Raw genomic sequence first — 21,448 nt, 5'->3', positions numbered from 1 at the left:
CGGACGCGCAGGCTCAGCGGCCATGGCTTAGGGGCCCAGCCGCTCTGCGGCATGTGGGATCTTACCGGACCGGGGCACGAACCCATGTCCTCTGCATCGGCAGGCAGACTCTCAACCACTGCGCCACCAGGGAAGCCCTACAGCCTGCTTTTTATGACTAAGCAATATGTCCTAGTGATCAAGATCTTTGTACATCAGTACATATTCTTCCACGGTGGTCTCTTTAATGCATGCTTCACATTTTGCTGTCTGAATCAAGATTTACATTCATAGGCAGTGTATCAGTGTATTGCTTTCTCAACATCCCTACAAATATTAACTGTTATATTTATTTAATTAAAATAATTTTAGCATTTGCCAATAGCTGTAAAATACAAATTATATCCTGCTGTGTTGAGACTTGAAAATATTTTATCATTTTTCAAATTTCTGAAGTAAATATTTGAACTTAAATATTAGATAACAAATGGACAGAAAAAATGAGAAGTAAAATTTGTCTATCACTAAAATAAAAATATAATGAATGCCTTGATTATTATAATATATAAAGTTCAAAATCTTACAATGAACTACAGGTGGTAGCAAACAAACTAAATACAAAAGGAGGAAAATGTTATCTCTTCATTAATCTCATCATCTCCCAGACAAGTTATTCAATATAGACAGTTCATCTACTTAAGTAAAAATGTTTACTCAGGGAAAGAGAGAGAGAGGAAGTGTGTTCATGCAATATATCTTATATATGTAATTAAAAACTTTCAAATATTACCTTGAGAATTCTGATTAGGGAAATCACTAAAATTTTAGTTCAATTTCAGTAAGTAATTAAAGTCATTGGTGTTTGCTTTGGCCAAGGGCACATTTTACATATATTATGTATGTAAAAAGAAGAAAAACTTGGTTATCAAAAGAGCATACAATCTAAAATCTAATCAATCAGACCACCAAAAAGCACAAAAATGGCTGAAAAAATTACCAAGTGCATGTCAATAAGTATTTACTTGTGCTTTCCATAGTTTCAAGGTTTTGAAGATAAATGTCCTCCACAGAAAAAGAGATGGTCCTTACTGAACTTAATGTAAAAAGAATGGAAAAAGCTATTAAATAATCACAAAAAACAGTGTAAAAATCACCTCTATGAAAACTACAGTGAAAAATAGGAAAAATATCCCATTAAAGAAAATATTAGGGGGGCTTTCCTGGTGGCATAGTGGTTAAGAATCCGTCTGCCAATGCAGGGGACATGGGTTCGAGCCCTGGTCCAGGAAGTTCCCACATGCCACAGAGCAACTAAGCCTGTGCGCCACAACTACTGAGCCTGCCCTCTAGAGCCTACGAGCCACAACTACTGAGCCCACGTGCCACAAATATTGAAGCCTGCATGCCTAGAGCCCGGGCTCTGCAACAAGAGAAGCCACCCACAATGAGAAGCCCACGCACTGCAACCAAGAGTAGGCCACGCTCGCTGCACTAGAGAGAGCCCACACGCAGCAACGAGGACACAACACAGCCAAAAATAAAAATAAATAAAATAAATTTTTTTAAAAAAGAAGAATATATTAGGAAGATGTGATCTAGTCAGAGAAAATATCAATTGGACCAATATCTGAGGAGTAAGTAAAAATTATTTAGGCTATTGATTACTGAGACAATATGGTGAAAGACTTGGTTGAAAAAGAAACAATGAAAAAGGCAAGGAGGTGGGAGAGGATAGAGAGGAAGATACTCAGATGAATCTAGACAGCCAAGAAGGGGCTAGACCATGGAGGACATCACTGAAAGTTTTAAAGATCTTAATCTTTACCACAAAAGCTATGAGAAGCAAAGTATTTTAGGCAGGAGAAAGACATAATTAGGGAAAGCAAAGACCATATCTTACTCATAATGGGACTCCAAGGCCTATGACACAACAATTCTCACATGATAGTTACCAAAAAATTATTTTTAAAACAAACAAATGACTAATTAACCAGTTGAAACTTAAAAAGTGCTAAGTATTAACAAATTCATCTAGGAAACTGGAAATATTTTTTTAAGTTATAAATCATAATAAAGAATACAATCAAACCTATTATCAAGAACTTGCTAATAGCTACCAACATGCTATTAATGGCTCCAACACCAACACTAAACTAGACCTCTGGAACAACTGAAACAAGTGATTTCATCTTTCTCGATCCATAGTATCATCTTCCCTAATCCTCCATTTCCATATCTATAAAAGAGATAATAATACCTGACTTGTTTATTCCAAAGGTTGGTTGTGAGATTCAAATAAATCACTGTATGTAGAGGAATAAGTACAAAATGCTACACAAGAGTATTAAATGCTGTTCTTGGAGATTTTCTTCTTCTACTAACTATGCACTGTATGATCTTTTGAGCACAGGGACCTCCAATGATTATTTGTTCCTATATTTCAAGTTAGTATATTAAAAGAGATTAAATCATCAAACACAGGAAAGAAATTCAGAGGCAATTATTAAAAACAAAAACAACACTTAGACTAAATTTAGTGATTTCTAACCAAGAGATTTCTCTTTTAATAAATACACTGTATACTAACAACTTAGAATTCTTTTGAATATACTCAAGTTTCAGTTCTAAAAAAATAATGAAACACAGATGTATTTAAAAGATATTGTCACTAATATAACATGTTGTCATATTATATACTGACATCGAGACAGTACAAAATGTCTCCCACTGTTGTACATAGGTAAAACCAAATACTGAGAAAAGGCTACTATTAATATTCTTCTTCTCATAGAAAGAGATGTAAGTCTTATAGTCATATTCTACAGTGCCGAAATTTAAATTTAAAGGCAATAATCTAAGAAGGAATTATAAATGTTCATTTGGCTACCACTAAACAATTTTACTAAGTTTAAAACTTTTAACAAGGGAAATAGATGGATCATAATTACCTATACAACTTTATACCCAACTGATCATAAAATTGCATGTTGAAAATACCAAATTTTCCAAAAGCAAAATCGAAGGAAACCTGTTCTCATTGGACCAACACTTTCCAGTTGTTAACATATGTTGCATGCTCTTTGTGCCCTTGCTAAAAGAATCAAAGGGAAAAATCTAACTAGTACAAAGATAAGTGCTATTTACTTGTAGCTGTATTCTTCATGTCTCTTTTTTTTTTTTTCTTAAATCTCTGAATGTAATTTCAACACTGTGTAGCAGGGAGCAATCCTTGTGAAATAACTTAGGCAAGAGTATTAGTAAACAATCGTCAGTTTAGCAGACAAGGTACACACAAGATTGTCTTAAAGGCCCAATCCTACTTCCCAAAAAACTCCCCAGACTAGAGGCAGATTTGGGGCTCCTGGGCACTGGCCCAGATCAACTGCTGGCACTTGACCGTGGAGGTGAGGGCCCTTCCCCCTGGATCCCTCTCGGCAATGTCCCCACATTCCTTTCTATGCCAATCAAACCCTTGCATTCTTCCTTAAAACCAGAAAACAGAAACCCTTTGTCCTTAAGCTGAACAAACATTTTGATAGGAAGCCCTTAATTATTCATAAAGTCTTGGTATTTAGCCTTGCACTGACCTAGACATTAGAAGACCACCAGTGCCCTCTACTCACGCAGAAAATAAGACCTAGATGAGTCTCACAGAAAAACGACAGGCTCTCCACTCAGAAACCTTAGTTCAAATTTTTAAAGCTAGGAATTCATAGTTTAGTTCTTGGCGTCTGCATAACCTTGCATGTTTAGCGCTGGTTTGTTCACAGCTTGTTGGCAGGTGTCGCTTTTCTGCATTAAAAATGTTGCTCATCAAGTCATTTACCATTTTAAAGGAAAGCGTAGAAGAACCTTCTGGTACTGCCATCAGAAACTCTCTGTTGAAGTTGCTCTTGGTTGAAATATTTTTTTAAAACCTGTGACCTCCCACAGTCGACTCTCTCCTCATAGGCGACTCCTCCCTCAGCTCCTGGCTTCTACTGCAAAAAGACGCTCTACTGAGTTGACATCCACCATCCATTTAGGCCTCGAATGTGGGGTTCCTTTTAGGAGGACTCAGCTCTAGCTCAGTTCTGCAGGGGCCATGACTGACTCTTGAAAAACAAGCACCTCTGGTCGCCCGTGGTAGATGAGTGACTCATTCCTACTGCAGACTTCTGCAGACTTCGTGTTTCTCTTTTTACACGAGCAGCTCCAGTCAGACTTTGACTTTTAGAAGTTGTTTACATATGAGACATACATAGTTGTTGTGGCCACCCAACTTCAAGGGACACATGTCAAGCTCTCCAAGGGTTTTTTTGTTTTGTTTTTAAGAAATTTTTATGGCAGCTGCGGCAAGAAATCTCCGTGCTCTCCATTGGCTGCTTGAGTCCCACAGCTCAGATGCCAGGTGCCAGAGTGCTGCAATGCACCACACAGACAGGCTTCTTCGGCTTCAAACATTCCTGCAGGAATGCAGGGCAAAAGATGCATCCGCAGGGCAACTAGCTAACAAGCTGCCAGGCAATCATGCCCTGGTCAGCCTACAACAAGGGAATCGAGATAGGCCATTACCTTTACCATGAGCCAACTGCCCTCACCAAAAGCTGACACACTCCAGGGGCAGGAAAAGGAACTGAATGCAAGACAGAAATTTTGGGGGTGATAGAAATGTTCCATATCTTGATTTTGATGATGGCTACATGACTACATACATCTGTCAAAAATCACTGAATTGTTGTCACATAAAATTGTTGAACTTTGCTGTATTTAAATTATAGTCTAATTTTAAAATGAAAATAATGTTACTGAAAACACTGGTATAATTAATATTATAAACCATTAAAGAGAACCTTATAAACCACATTCTACACAGCTCCAAAGTACTATGAAAGCTTGCTACAGTTATATAGTATTTTCAGGTGTAAGCAGACCCCTAAGTATTTTTGTAATTTTTAAAAGTACTCACAGGGAGTTTATGAGAATAAAATAAGAATACTTTGAGAAATAAATTAAGTATTAAAAATTAAGTATTCACCTTCAAATATTATTCCTCCAAATAATAGTTAAAAGAAAAAACATAGTGAAACTAAAAAGAAACTAACATCTAGAAATAGAAACTCCAAGAGCACTCATATATCTGAATGTTTGCATTTATCAGAGAGAATAAAAACGTAAGATATTCAAGAATGGTTCATTTAACTTATATTTCTCTTTAGATGCTAGAATCTATAAGAATAGTTGCTTTAGAATATTAGAGCTTCGCTTATTTAAAAAAAAGTAAAGATGAACAAAAAAAGGAAACTGAGTTTGGGTAGTTTGCCTACCTTTTCTTCCTTAAACATTAATATGATTGACTACACCTGTTCTTTTTTGCTGTCCTCTTCAAAAGATAAGTTAACAGATTTTAAAATATTTATTAAATTAATTAAATTCTAGTTTGGTTCATTTTAATTAACATTTATTGAAAATCAACTATATGCTAGGTCCTGGGGCATAAATGCAGATGTGAAAAATAAAAATAGTCAAGATGCAAAAATCATAAAGTGCTATAATGACAAGACTAGGCATTTTCAAAGTGAGTTAATTTACCAAAGATTAAAAAAAAAAAAAAAAAAGGACCTACTACCAGCTATTCATCTCCCTGAGAAAGACAGACAAGTCTGATACAGATTAAATTCTATATTTATGAGTTTTAATACCAATAACCACAGAGCAAGAAGGAGTCCAAACACCAACCCCACCTCTATAATTTCTCAAAAATTATGGCAAAAGTTTATGTCTACTTGAGATTGAAGAAGGGGCTAATGACACAAAAGGATATTCTTAGAACACCACAGTTAACAGCAGCAACTGTAACAAGGTTTTAAAACCCCTCATCCAACTCTGGAATTTAAATATCTCTGGATAACAGTAAGGACAGTTATTTGTAAGCCTCAATACATTTTACCCGGGTAAAGAAAGCAACATAGAGATGTAGCATAAAAGACAAGTTAGTTGCTGACAATGCTGTGTCAAGAATGATCTTCAAAAACATTATGGTAAGTGAAAAAAGCCAGAAACAGGATACCACATTTTGTATGATTCTATTTACATGACAGAAAAGATAAATATATGGAGAAAGAAAGAAGATTAGTGATGACCTAGGGCTGGAGATGGGGATTAAATGTAAATGGATTAAGAGGGATCTTATTGGAGGGATGAAAATGTTCTAAAACTGATTTATGTTAACAGTTGCACCACTTGGTAAAGTCACTAGAAATCATTGAACTCTACACGTGAAAAGGGTGAATTTTATCTTATATAAAGTATGCCTCAATAAAACTATAACATAAGTACAAGTTAGCAAAGCTATTCCTATAAAATGATGTCTAAGGATGCGATCTTAATGCCAGCTTGCAATACACTCTCTCATCAATGGTGGAAGGAACTGCTAATCTTGGGTCTGGATTAAAATAAACCTAAAATTGAATTCTAGCTTAACTATTCATAGATGTATTAGTATTCAGAAGCTAAGACAAAGATATGCATAAAATGTATATAATAGTATGTCTCTCATAACATTACTATGAAGATTAAAGAGATAATGCATACAAGACTTAGCACTGCTTCTGGAACACATATGCTATTGTTATTAATATTAAATCTATATTATTAAAATTCTCACAAATTTCTCAAATAGACACATAAGTTGAAAAATAACTCTGTTCATGAGTTTTTCAAATATAAATTATATGCAAATTAGAAATACAAGTATTTCTCAGTGAATATAGAAAGTAACTATCAGCATGAGCTGTGATGATGAAGTAATGATATTCTAAAAGTCCTGCCAGAAAAATTAATCTCAGTAATTTGTAGTCAAAGAATATATCTTCACATGAACATATTTATCTTAATACAATAAATAAAGCTTTTAATTAGAAGGACTTTATGGATTTTTGAGGTGTATTCACACTAAACATTATAATGTAGAAGAGTGGATGTTAAGAGTATAAAACAAGGATACAATTTAAAAATATGTGCATTTTATAAATAGGTCTTAAAGGCCTTCATATAAGTTAACCTCCATAAATACTGGAGACTGTGTACATGTTAAAATAACTGCTGAGAAATCAAATTTTTAGAAAAGCTTATATAAAGCTGGAAAATAAAAAAACAATATGTTTAATTTATTAATTCAATTAGTTTTCACTTATCTGTAGGAACCTATATTTCAGTTCCAATCACTGTTTGCTTTAATACTAATTAGATTGTTTTCACTTCAAACATAAATCATTAATAAAATTTAACAGAAAAATATTGAATAATGTTAAAATATTATGCAGTTAAAAACTATGTAAGCATCTCCTTCCAAGGCCCAAAACAACAAAAAGGACAATTTTATAATTAGATTTTAAAAGACAATATACACTGCTTCTTAAAGCAGTTTTTCTCTCCTTAAAATTCCTTTAATTTATTGTATATTCTCTGCTGACATGAGGGCAGGTATCTTGCCTATTTTGTTTATTGGTGCATCTCTAGCCAGGCCCTGCAGAGTGTATGGCATGCAGTGGGCATTCATCACCTATCTGTGGAATAGACCTGAATGAATAATAAAGAACAAGCTCAAGTATGCAAAAAGGCAGACAAACATAGTGGAAAACCTCCCTGGAGTTTCAAAAAAAACTGTAACGGATTAGGGAACATTGTTCAAAAATTGAAGAAAATATGCATCCTGCCTATTCTGGTCAGCCTTCCCTACTTTAATCAACATGATGAAGACACAAAAGAAGAATTAAGCATTTTAAAAAAGGCAGTAGAAGACAAAAACGGTATGAGCAAAACAAAAAAAGATTCTAAGAAATATGCAAAGAAATGCTTGATTTATAATGAAAAAATGGCTACATTAACAAAATAGGGCAAGTCACACAACACAGAATCCCATAATATGGAAGATTAAGTTTCATTAAGTACAGAGCATCCAGCATGAGTCCATTGTTGTATGCCTGACCTGAGATTACAGTTCATATAAAAATACAGCACCTTAGTACACAATATAAGTAAGACCTAACCATCTGCTATAAAGGGAGCTATTACAATAAAAAAGAAAAAAAATTCAGCAAGTTATCCAAATCAAAAAAGAAAACTGTAATGAGAACAGTTTGCAGTATGAACTTTCCAAATCAAATTTACCATATGATGTAATGGAGAAATTGATCAGATGGGCTATTTTCATTGTGATCACGTTTAACCATCTCTAATGTATAGGCTAATGAGATAAAATAAAGCACGCATATTTTGTTTCCTTTAAGGCTGTAAAATTTGGACTTACCCCACACTTAGGGTGTCACAAGATAGGACATTCTTGTGTGCTCAATCTAAAATTTCAGATGGACAAAAAATGTATTTTCTAAGGAAATTCAAAGATGACACACAAAATGAATGCATGAATTGAGTCAAAGACAAATGAAGATTGCTGTATGTCTCACTTTCAAACTTCCCTAAGCTTCTTTAAAAGATCTGTATATTTTTAAGAACTGTACAGCTATTTGATTGGAATAGATGCCATTCACATATTTCGATAAGTTTGAATCTTACTTTGATGAAGAAATATTTGATTCACCTCTCTTTCATTCACTTGATTCACCTATCTTTGAAACAGAAACCTGTATCTGCAATGTATGTCCATTTCAAGAGGATGTGACAGAGCAAAAAAGCAAACAATGCTGGATTTTTCAGAAACTAACATATGAATCCCAGTCTATCCTGAAATGTTTAGCTATGTGACTATACACAGGTAAGTGTTCATATCTGTTTGTATTTGTTAAAACATATTCTCTATCATCAGATTGTTAAACTCAACGTTAATATCTATCACTAGAGAAATAATTTGTAATCAGAGTATGTGCCTTGGCTGAACTGATTTACCATTTGATAATACTTCAAAGAGCTATATTTCAATATTCTCTTTGATTTCAAATTGAATAGCAATGAGCACTAGGCCTATGATAGTATTTTTTTTAATAAATAATACTCACGAAAATAATTTTGGATTCCTTTAGCACTACCTATTTTTTTAAAAAGTTTCCATAATTAATAAGTCTTATTGCTAACAAAAAAGGTGATGAAGCAAATATGCATATGGATTTCAAAACATGACATATATATATGTCCACCCAGAATGGGAACCATGAGGTGCTTATAAATTCGTGTTAAAAATAGATACTAAGAACCCAACCTTCTTACTATTTCTAAAACCTTCTATGTCCTCCTAACCTATTCCGAATAAAAGAAAGTAATGAGCTGAATGGTCATTTGATTTAATTGTTCATTTGTTTCATTTGTTCATTTGTTTTAATTTTTATTTTACTTTGCAGTACTGAACTTGTCTATAACCTAAAGACTTATAAATTCCATACGTCAAGCACTATATCTACCTTTTGCAGAGCTTAACAGATATATAACTTTAAAACATGAGAAGAAAATTAAGCAGAAAAAGATCTCCCTATACCACAAAAAGTTACAAAATCATTTTGTAGAGAAACAATCTATTTTAAGTAAGCCATCTCACAAACAGTAAGAGCAAAAACTACTGTGAAGATAAACTTGTAAACAACCCAAAGAATTCTAACAAATTCATCTCTTTCTTCTCTTCCCCAAATTAAGTAGACCTATTCCAAATAAACACATCACCACGTTTTACTTGCTTAAGCTATACCAATTCTTAAGAAAAACTGTGTCAAATCTAAAAGTTAACATTTCAAACAAAAAGTAAATGATATAAAGGAGATTAAACTCAGCTGGCTTTGGAGTTAAAGTAGACAGACTTAACACTGAAAAGCAATGCAGTCCCACAGAATTGGATGAAAAATTTACAAAATCACATATATATAATAGGGGATTAATATACAGAATATATAAGGAACACCTTCAAATCAACAATAAAAACAATCCAATTTAAACATGGGCAAAAGACTTAAATATATGTTTCTCCAAAGATGATTATAAATGGCCAATAAGCACTTGAAAAGATGGCGGAAGTAGGGGGTTGGGTGAAACAGGTAAAAGGGATTGAGAGGTACAAGCTTCCAGTCATAAAATAAATAAGTCATGGGGACATATATACAGTATAAGGTATATAATCAATAATAATGTAAAAACTTTGTATGGTAACATGGTCACTAGACTTACCATGATCATTTCATAATTTATTTAAATGCTGAATCACTATGTTGTGCATCTGAGACTAACATACTATTGTATGCAAACTATACTTCAAAAGAAACCAATAATCATTAGAGAAATGCAAATGAAAACCACAATGAGATATAATTCTATATTCAATAGGATGGCTATCATCAAAAAATGGAAAATAAGAGTTGGTAAGGAAGTGGAGAAACTGGAACCCTTGTGCACTGTTGATGGGAATGATGGTACAGTCACTGTGAAAAACAGAATAGTAATTTCTCAAAAAATTAAACATAGAATTATCATATGATTCAGCAATTCTACTTCTACGTATATACCCAAAAGAACTGAAAGAAGGGACTCGAAGAGATTATTTGTACATGCATGTTCACAGAAGCATTATTCACAATAGCTAAAAGGTAGCAATAACCCAAATGTCCACTGATGCATAAATAAACAAAATGTGGTCTTTACATACAATGAAATATTATTCAAACTTAAAAAGGAATGAAAGGAAGGAAAGGAGGGGGAAGGGGGGAGGGGAAGACATTTTGATATATTCTATAGCATGGAAGAATCTTGAAACTTTACACTAAATGAAATATGCCAAATACAAAAGAACAAATATTCAATGATTCCATTTACATGTGGCATCTAAAATAGTCAAATTCATAGGGACAGAAAGTAAAATAGTAGTTACCAGGAGCTGAAGGAAAGGAGTAATGGGAGTTATTGTTTTAATGGGTACAGAATATAAAATTTCTGGATAGTGCTAACAGCAGCACAACAATGTGAATGTACATAATGCCACAGAACTTACACTTAAAAATGGTTAAAATGGTAAATTTTACCATGATAAAAATTAAAACAATAATAATTTTTAAATCGGTGTGATACAGTTGAAGGAGCCCTGAATCAAGAAAATGAAAATCAAATCGAGGCACTGATATTAACTGTGTGCTCTCAACTAAGTAACTTGACCTCTCTGGGATTCAGTTTTTTCATCTCTGAAATGAGAAGATTGTAATAGATGATGTCAGTGTCTCTTTTCAGTTCAAAACATTCCATGAAATCATATTCCAGACGCCAGAAGAACCAAAGCTGAAAATCAGGCTGCTGCCACTCAAGTGGAGATAAGAAAATTAACATCTCAGTTAAACTTTACCAGTTTTAAGACATTCTGCTACAGAGAATGTGAATCTGAATCACAAAAGCAGACAGATGAAAATAAACACAGCTTTGGAAACAAGGGAATTAAAAAGATCTATCTCCAGGAACATCGAAAACACCCAACTCTATGTTCCTAAGGCCTCAAACTGGGCAGTTAAGCAAACACCATTTTCAGTCCTGTTGGGTGGGTTACTTATTCTCTGTTTGCTAATAAATATTATGGGCATTTTTGTTATACTTGAAGGGCCCAGCTTCCATTAAAGCTAAAAGCATTTATTCTGGTGTTACAGCAGAAAAATGGCTGCTTCAGTTTCCATTTCAGGGAGGCAAAAGGATCACCTCTCCCTATCAATACCATGAAACTACTAGCACCAAATCCTGTATTTCCTATTTAACACTGAACTCAAACACAGATTCCACAGAAGCATCTTCCTCCCACAAATAAACTGTTCAATAACTTCACTAGTCAAAACCAAGCTATCTGGCACTGTGCTAAGTAAGGAATGGATACTTAGATGGATCCCTTAATCTTGTAAAGAAATATGTGTTTTCCCACATTCCTATGAGTATGAAAATGGCTCATGACATAAATAAGCAATAATTATGAAAAGGAAGAAACATGAAACAGATTTTCATTCAATATGAGAAAGAGCTTTAGAGCTGCCCAACAATGAATCTGGCTGCCTCAGAAAGTAGCTAACTCCCTTTGAATAAAATGTTCAAGCCTTGGATAGATGACCATAAATCAAAGCTATGTCATAAAGTCTCAGAAATTGAGATAATACCTAAGATTCCAGCTAACTCTAATAAACTTCAATTCTACGAGATTAGCAGCACAGTAGTATCTATATACTATTAATTGCTACTAGGAGAATTCAGACTTAAACTAGCCGTACTATCGTAACTAGCCTCTCTACACATGGAAATTCATATTTACTATAAGGCAAGAAAGTATATTGAGCTTTTCAAAGATGATTAACAAAAGATAATTTATATCTTCACTCCTTTCGGGTAAGGAAGGGATCAAGGACTTTGGAATCAAATAACCCTCCATGAGAATCCTTGTCCAGCCACTATGTAACTTTGGACAAGTTATGTAACCTCTCTGAGTTTTTTTAGTTTTATAAGAGGGAATATCACCTAACCTCACAGGGTTGTTATGAAAACTTTGTTAAACTAAGTGCCTAACACTGTATAAAAAAGTACAGTATTCTCTTTCAAATCCTACCCATTCTTTAATAACCTGCTTGAAAGTTACCTTCTCCATTTTCTCCATGACTTTCTAAGCCAAAGTAATTTTTCTCTGAACTTCCAAAATTTATTTATAAATAAGATCACATTTTTGAACCCTCAATTATAGGAGAAAGTGAACTTGAAACTATATTATGGTTGTAGTTTAACAGGCTGATCAGAAAGTAATGCGACTAATGAATATCTGATTAACTGGTTTAACTATTTTTAAGTGTTCATATTAAAAAGTGTAGACATCCTTATTTGTGTACCAGTCCAGGCCCAAAGTAGTCTTCCAAATTCCTCCCCCACTGTATCCCTTCACAGATCTAAATGGACTAACCCTGACTTTGTCCAGACAATACTGTCACCTAGAAGCCTCTACACCCTAACCAGCCTCTGAATACCTGGGTATCTGATTCAGCCATTAAAGCCCAATTCCAATGCCACTTCTCTGAAGCCATTCCTGAGGTCCTAGAGAAATTCTCTAATTTTTTTAAACTAACAAGACATTCTGCTTAAGCATCAATTTTGCAATTTAATGACAACTGTTTTCATCTGTGTCTGTGTCCTCCCCTACTAGACTGTAAGTCTTCCTGGTGAGGGGATATCTTTTACCCTCACTGCATTCTACTTTATTCTTTCCCCAATCCCAACACTTAGCACAATGCCCATCAAGACACAGAAAAATGAAAAATATTTAATGACATCTAATATCCCCTAATACAACTGAAGCATCTTAAGGGAAAGAAAAAATGGCAAAGGAATAAAAAAAAAGAAATTAACACAAACTTCAGGCACCTATTTTTAAATTAAAACTGCAGATCAAGAATGTGTAAATCGTCAATGTTCATGCAATATAACATTGTATAGTGACAAAGGCAAACTATCTAAAAAACTACATTACACAGTATAGACGAATCTGACAAATTATTTTAAGTGACAGAACCAGTCAAAAAAGGAATATATGTTGTATGATTCCATTTATATTAAATCCAAGAATATATGCTATTAGATACCAGGATAATGGTTAACACTAGAGGAGGATGAAAGAGAGAGGCTTTTGGGATGCTGATAATATTCTGCTTCTTGATCTTGCAGCTGGTTACCAAGCATTCAGTTCAGTTATGAAACACCATAATATATGTACTTTTCTATAAGATATTAATATTTAAATCAGAAATTTTGAAAGAGTTGAAATGTTCATCATTTCTCTGTTTGAAAAAAATGTTAAGGCCAAGAATATATCTAAAATCCTAAAAGCATTATCACTGTAGAAATTTATAATATAACTATGGACAGTAGACCAATGCTTAATTCTGCTAGCAAAAACAATGCTATGATACTTTATTGTCCTTTAACCAACCATTTACTGCCCTTTTTTAAACATCTCATATCAAAAAAAGAGTCAAGTTAAAATTTAAATTAATTGCTCAAGATTTATGTCATTAATTATTATTTGTCACTGCTTTTCTCACCACACCCTACACATTTCAGTCCTGTTCGAAGGAACTAAAAGAGCTAAAGTTAACCTGATATAAAAAAATGAAAAAAATTTTTTGAAAAGTTTATTTTTTTATGTTTGAAAACTATGTAATATAGAATGAAAGATACAATGTAACCAAAATATTTTGAAAAAAATAAAATCTAAGAAACTGGAGTTTTGTAATAGCTTGCTCATTCAGGTTAAAATATATTAACATGAACATTTAAATGGGAGAGAAATAACTTTTTTTAAATGTTACTTAAGCCACATATTTTAAAAATGACCAAACCCGATTAAATTAAATATTATTTGTTTGCAGCTTCATATATAATTAATCTCAATGTAGAAATATTTTAAAACAAAAATTATACACTATTTTGCTGATTTAAGTAAAATCTAGATTTTCATTACTAACTCAAACGTACCAACTAAAATATTTTCAATGTGCTATAAAATGCCTTTGTTTCAAATGCTGTGGCCTGTAGTAAATATGCTCTTGTCATTACTGCATGAAATATAAACACAGCTTCATAAATGTGCTTTAAGAAACTCTGAAATGTCAATTTTAAAAGTCCAAATGAAACAGCTTGTATAATTTGAGGAAGGGAGAGACCATGAATGGGGACAGAGCTGACATAATCCTCACTCACTGCAACAGTTAAATAGAATTCTCAGTTCTCATATGATTTCTATTTAATTCAAGTATTATATGATGTATTTTATCTGGTATTTTATTCATTTCATTTAACTAAGATACATCTCAATTTATTGAGTTTTGTACTGATTACTTTCAATTTAGAGCTGCTAAGAATAATTATAGTTTACTTTGTATTTGCTAAGGAAAACGATTTAAAGAAACTATTTCAAAACAACATACTTCTGTAAAGCATAGCAAAAATACCACTGAAATAATGTAGAAGTGGTCTTAACTACAAAAAAAGAAAATCACATCCAAATAAATATTAGCATTCTGTGATCTCATGCTTTTAGTATTTAATTGGAATATTTTCATTTAGATGTCAGCAGATATATTTTAAACCAAATTTGGCAATATTTAGAGTAAGCCTTACACATCCTTGACATAAGTCTTACCTATTTAAATATTCAACTTTTTTCATAATTCACTTTGGAAATTTTGGCTGTTTTATTTTTAAAAAGAACTTAAGTGTTTCCCACGGTGAACTGCATTGTATCTAATAAACTTTTAGGGTCATGAGTGATAAATAAATCAGCAGATACAAATATCTATTAAAGTTGATACTGACTTATCAACTGGGACATATCCCATGGTATTTTGTAATAGATCAGAATATAATACTTGGCTCAAACGCAACATGTAAACAATAATAAAAAGTTGAAAAGTGAATCTCTACACAGCATAAGTGCCATATGAGGACTATGGATGACTAAGGACAAAATTAAACTTATCAATTAAGAATAAAGTAATTTAACAGTGATTTCACTTTATAGAAGAACTAGTTCCAAGACTGAATTAACTTCAAGTTCTATATTTTCTTAATTTTCTGAATCAACAGGCAAATTTCTTTGAAAATGTTAGCATTTACTTTACAAATTTCATTTTAAAAGTTATATATTATTAAAGGAACTATATTTTTAACAAATGAAGTACTTTAGATAAAGAAGTCAAATCTATTTTCTGAAAGTTATGTTGCTTTTCATAAATAACTAATGAAAATACATCCTACAAAAATAAGCTTAATACTAATTAGGAGGAAAAAGCAAAGATGTATTCCCAATAATTGAAATGATCCAAATTTTAAAATACAGAAGTATTTCACTAGAATATAATTTCATTTATTTAAATCTTATTTCATACACTTAAACAATTATTTCTTTAATATTAAAAACACTGCTTTCAACTAAAAGAAAAAGGTATGATTAGTAACTATTGACTCTCTTTCTATAAATCTCTTTTAATTCAGGAAGAATGACCTCCAAATAAAGGAATCCAATACTAAATGAAAGTAAGGGCTAAAATCAGTTTCTGCCCAAATGCAGAGTGACTGTAAACAGACATGTCAAATATACTAAATCTATGTCATGGATATACTTTACTCAGTGGTTAGGAATACACACGAAATTGTTACTTAGTTGAAAAATACTTTGGCCTTGATATTATTTGCAACTTATTAAAAAATCTTTGTAACCTCTCAAAAAAGAAAAAAAAAAAAAAAGAAAGTACTTGCCCTGGAGTTCCTATACAATGTGAAAAAGCAACATTTTACTATAGCTGCGATATGGATTGATAGTTATTACCCCAACAACAGTTATCACCACCACAAATACTATAACCTAATAGATTTCAGATATTTAAAAGAGATTTTTAACGTCTCAGTAAAAAAAAGATACATGAAGTATTAACTTCACATATTTTTCTAAGGTTTTATATAAAACTAACACACTGGCATAAGACAGATACGATTGGGTTTTTTCCCCTCCTAAGATAATAAGTGAAAATTACCATAAACCATACTTTAACACAATACTTACCAGCATGTGGACAGTTTCAGAAGTTTACCATAAAGAGCAGTGCTGAAAGAGGGAATAATCGGTACAGGTATGCAGTAAGATCCCCTACAATCCAAAGAGGTCAGTCCTGCCTGGAAACCAAATATCTGCAACAAAAAGAAAAGATCCAAATGTTCACAGAGACAAAGTTTTAGTAAGCACAGGATGAAATACGTCAGTTTCAATTTGCTCTACAACAGCTGCACACTAAATATGTTCTGATGTCTTTTTCCACTTCCCAAACATCAACATTTTCTTTTATTAAATCTGACATTAACTAAGTCAGAATTAAGAAATTTAAATACACAATATTTCTTTCATATCCCTGCAAGATTACTCTTCTTTTGACCAATTTTAGGTTTCACATTTTATTTCTATACATAACTCTCATTTAGCATTTTGTCTGCTAAAATGCACATATTCTCTGTTAAACTGACTACATTGTGCACATCACAGACATTGTTAATAAATCATTGTTATATCATTTTATTCCTAAAAGAACACTAACTACAACAAAAACAATCTTAGAAAGTATTTTGCCTTCAACTTACAGTATGCACACACAAAAAGGATATCCAAACATATCCTAAATAATGTTACATCTTTTCCCTTTCTTTTGTGAAAATAATGGTAGGGCTGAGGTTTTTCACCTCAGGAAATTTGGTACATGGCATAAATTACTCTTTATAAGTTTATACTTAAAACTAGCATGTCACGCTCAAAAATTTTATAAGCAGTCCCTGAAATTCCTAAAAACTACATTTGCCTTAATAGGAAGAATCAATGTAACATCACATTTTACATGAAACGTTGCAGAGAACTGAATATATTTCTTCTTCCATTATTTTCAATAAAGTAAATGTCTCAAACAAGAAACACTGACACACAGAGATACAAAACAAAGAGTTACTGTTTTCCAACAACATGCAAAAGCCGTTTAACCCCAACATTTGTTTCATTATTATTTTTTATTCCTTGGGTTTATAAAGCACTAACTTTCTTATCTCTAGGATTAATATTAGCTGCTAAATTCTACAGTGAAACATGTTTAAAATATACCTCAGTAACTAATTTCCAATACAAAATACTTTCATTTAATGAACATAAACTAATGATCAATTTCTTAGAAAGTAATATTAAACTGCTTCCAAACAGTTTCAAAAAGCTATTCTGCTCCTACCATTCATCAAACTGACAATGTCAAATCTTTTCCTGTAAAGTCAGTTTTCAGTGAACGAAGTAACATTTTGGAAAATGAACATTAGTTAGAATTTTGTACTTTCAAAGAAAAACTGCATTTCAAAGGGACTACCTACTTAATTACTATCAAGAAAAATGAAAGTGATATACCTATTGATTACTATAAATCCCACTATTAACCAAGATGCAAGAAATAAAGAACTGAGAAGAAAAAGAAAAAAGCATGTTTCTAATACTTAATTGATCAGCCTTAAAAATTAAGTTATTCCACATTTATATTCTTTGAAGACTTGCTCTAAGCAACACTATATGCAAAGAACTTCTGGGCACTGTACAATTTCAGCATTTCATATTTCCTCTGAAAGGGCCAATATTTAAAAGTTTCTGAAATTTGCAATTATTAATACCACTTAATACAAAGCATGATTATTCAAACGATGCCCAACCTCCAAATATTTCTAGAATATGAATCAGGGTAATACTTTATCAAACTAGATTATCTGTGTTCAACTAAGAACTCTCTCAAGTCACCTTCTAATACTCTATAAATGTCCCAACAGTATAATCACAGACACTATCATTAAGTACTCAGATGGAAACTGGGTGTTGAGGAGATCCCCTGCTGGTTGTCTGCAGAACTGCAAAGGACTGTGGGGAAGGTCCTGCATATTATTCTGTAATTTTTTTAAGCTTTTACTAAATGTACATGTTGTCCAGAGATGACTCCACAGAACATTCAAGCAAGTATAAATTACAGTGAAATCAAAAATAATTATTTCAAAATAACCATCAAAAATAATTATTTCAAAATAACCAATTTCAACTCTCTTTTAAATCACAGCAGTAAGACACACAGATTTTCAATACCTATATAACCAAATAACTTGTCAACAACCCTTGACCAAGATTACAAATACTTTATCTAGAAAAAGGAAAACCAGCACAGTATGAATTGAGGTTGTTTTCACCAGGATTGTTCATATATTCAGAAATAGAATAAAAATACTTATTAACAACACTGCAAACCAACAGTTTGAGGCATCAAGAATGTATGAAGCAGTAAGCCCAACTACTAATAGAAGTTTTAGCTGAAGGAAATGCCAACTTGACTAAGATGACTTACACATGACATTAAATGGAAAGTTAAATATGCAGTGCCACCTTTTAAAGAATCCAATAAGAAAACAATTTAACTAAATCACCTCATTTTACATATGGGAAAAATGAAGTCTAAAAAGGATAAAGGACTTCTTCATAATTACCTATTGCTGGAACAGCAATATGATGTTTCATTTGATTTAGCTCATCTATCAGCTCACAATTTCACTCTGCCTTGCTTCCTCTCTCTATTCCCTGCTTCCCCTCTCCAAAAAAATATGGCTGATTCACCACTTACTCTTAAAGAAAAAACAATCTTTCTCATCACTACCTCTCCCCTCCAACCATCAGTAAAATTCCATTTCTCATCTGTCATCAGCAAAAATCTTGAAAAAGTAGGCTGGAAAATGCCACCTTTTTTTTTCATTGCCTACTCATTCCTTAAACCCTCTAAATCTAGTTTCTATTCATGTATCCATTGAAACAAAAAGAAACACTGGACTGAAACTGATACTTATATTCTTTTCTTATGGAGAGAAATTAAGTATTTTCTCCTAATTTTTTTCCACCAACAATTTAAGTGAGGAAACAATAAATAAGTAATTTTTTTCATCACCCAGAATTTTTTAAATGAATGTCATGTTGTCACCTATACTTTTAATGAAATAAAATCCTTCAGAATCCACAAGGAACGCTTACAACTCAACAATAAAAAGACAAAATAACTTCATTTTAAAATGGGCAAAAGATTTGAATATTCTCCAAAGAAGATATACAAATGGCCAAGAAGCAGATGAAAAAAAAATGCTCAACATCATTAGTCACTAGGGAAACATATATCAAAACCATAAGGAGATACCTCTTCACAACCACCAAGATGATTAAAATCAAAAAGACAGTAGTAACAAGTGTCAGTGAGGATGTGGAGAAATAAGAACCCTAATTCACTACTAGTGGGACAGTAAAACAATGCAAGAATCCCTTTGGAATAAAAAGTTTGGCAGTTCCTAAAAATGTTAAAGATACAGTTACCATAGAACAGGCAGCTCGACACCTAGGTATACACCCAAGGGAAATGAAACCTGTGTTTATACAAAAACCTATACAGAAATGTTCATAGCTATATTATTCTTAATAACCAAGAACTGGAATCAACACAAATGTCCACCAACAAGATAAATGGATAAACAAAATATAGTATATATCTAAACAATGCATTATTCAGTCACAAAAAGGTAATGAAGTACCGATACATGTTACAGAATAGATGAACCTTGAAAAACATTATGCTAAGCGAAAGGAGCCAGCCACAAAAAACCATATGTTGTATGATTCCATTTATATGAAATATCCAGAATAGGCAAATACATAGAGACAGAAAGAGATTAGTGTTTACAGGGGGTAGGAGGAGTCAATGGAGAGTAAATACTAATGGTTTCTTTATGGGGTGATGAAAATATTCTGGAATTAGATAGTGGTGATGGTTGCTTTAACTCTGTGAAAATATTAAAAATCACTAATTTCTATTATTTAAAAAAGGTGAATTTATGGTATGTAAATTATTTCAATAAAATTATTTAAAAATTTAAAACCTTACAACATAACTAAAGTTTACCTGATCCATGACCCTCACGCTAGTCTCATTGGCATCCCCACCAAGCCTAGATGCCCAGATCACCCAAATCTACTTTCAGGAGTTCAGAACGTATCCCGCCCTTTTGTTATACCTTTATAAACCCTTTTGTATCTGTGAACAATCTTTAGCACTATTTTGTTTTCTTAATTTACATAAATGGCATCATACTATATATACCATTATGCTTCCTGACATTCCCACCAAAAATTATGCCTCAGAGAGCTATCCATGTGGGTATTTATATTTATGTACCTCTAGCTGTACATATCTGCATATGCAAAAACTTGTCTGGGACAAGGGTCAACAAACTACAGTATACAGGTCCAATTCTAACCACTGTCTGTTTTTGTACTACCTACAAACTAAGAATAATTTTTACACAAGTACATTTATAACTGAACTGATGACAGGGAATACTAAGTTGAAACCCCAATTAGGTGAAATGTTATCCCAAGAAAAAGAATTCCTTCTTCTCATTAGTAAAACTGTATTACAAAAAAAGAGTCCTATCTTACATTTTGAATTCTGTCAACTCAAGATTCATGGAAATTTGTTCTATTATTTAAGTACCTACACAATACCCTAAATTTTGCCTCTTGGCCCACAAAGCCTAAAACATTTACGATCTGAACCTTCAGAGAAAAGTCTGCTGGCCCCTGCTATAGTATATATATAGAAAATTGGAATGGATGGGTGTAAGGTAGATGTGTTTTCAAATTTATTAGATTCTGCGAAAGCACTCTCCAAAATGATACCAATTATATATCCACCAGCCATGTGTGAAAGCACAATTCCTTGAAACCCCCAGGGAAAACTATTTACTGGAGGTCAAAAACTCCCAAATCCAAAAAATTCAAAGGGTTCTGATTCTACTATAACCTTCCTGATCTCTCTGAAGCATCTGCCATAGCTGATCCTTATAAGTAAAAGGCCTTAAATTTATACATTTTTCTATAGTTTACATAATGCTTTCA

At 32.7% G+C, this 21,448-nt stretch overlaps 1 protein-coding gene across 3 annotated transcripts in view; it reads right to left on the bottom strand.

The window, feature by feature from the left end:
• Positions 1–21,448, bottom strand: part of VPS13B (vacuolar protein sorting 13 homolog B) — an 818,081-nt gene that overhangs the window by 679,379 nt on the left and 117,254 nt on the right. For all 3 annotated transcript variants that reach the window (XM_065895774.1, XM_065895773.1, XM_065895775.1), the window contains exon 15: positions 16,523–16,647. In XM_065895774.1, the coding sequence (XP_065751846.1) occupies positions 16,523–16,647 (125 nt within the window). The remainder of the gene's footprint in view (positions 1–16,522; positions 16,648–21,448) is intronic.

This window comes from Phocoena phocoena, chromosome 17 (genome assembly GCF_963924675.1).
Source record: "Phocoena phocoena chromosome 17, mPhoPho1.1, whole genome shotgun sequence".
Lineage (NCBI taxonomy): Eukaryota > Metazoa > Chordata > Mammalia > Artiodactyla > Phocoenidae > Phocoena > Phocoena phocoena.
Note: the sequence above shows the minus strand (reverse complement) of the source record. Positions and strands in the feature narration are given on the sequence as shown.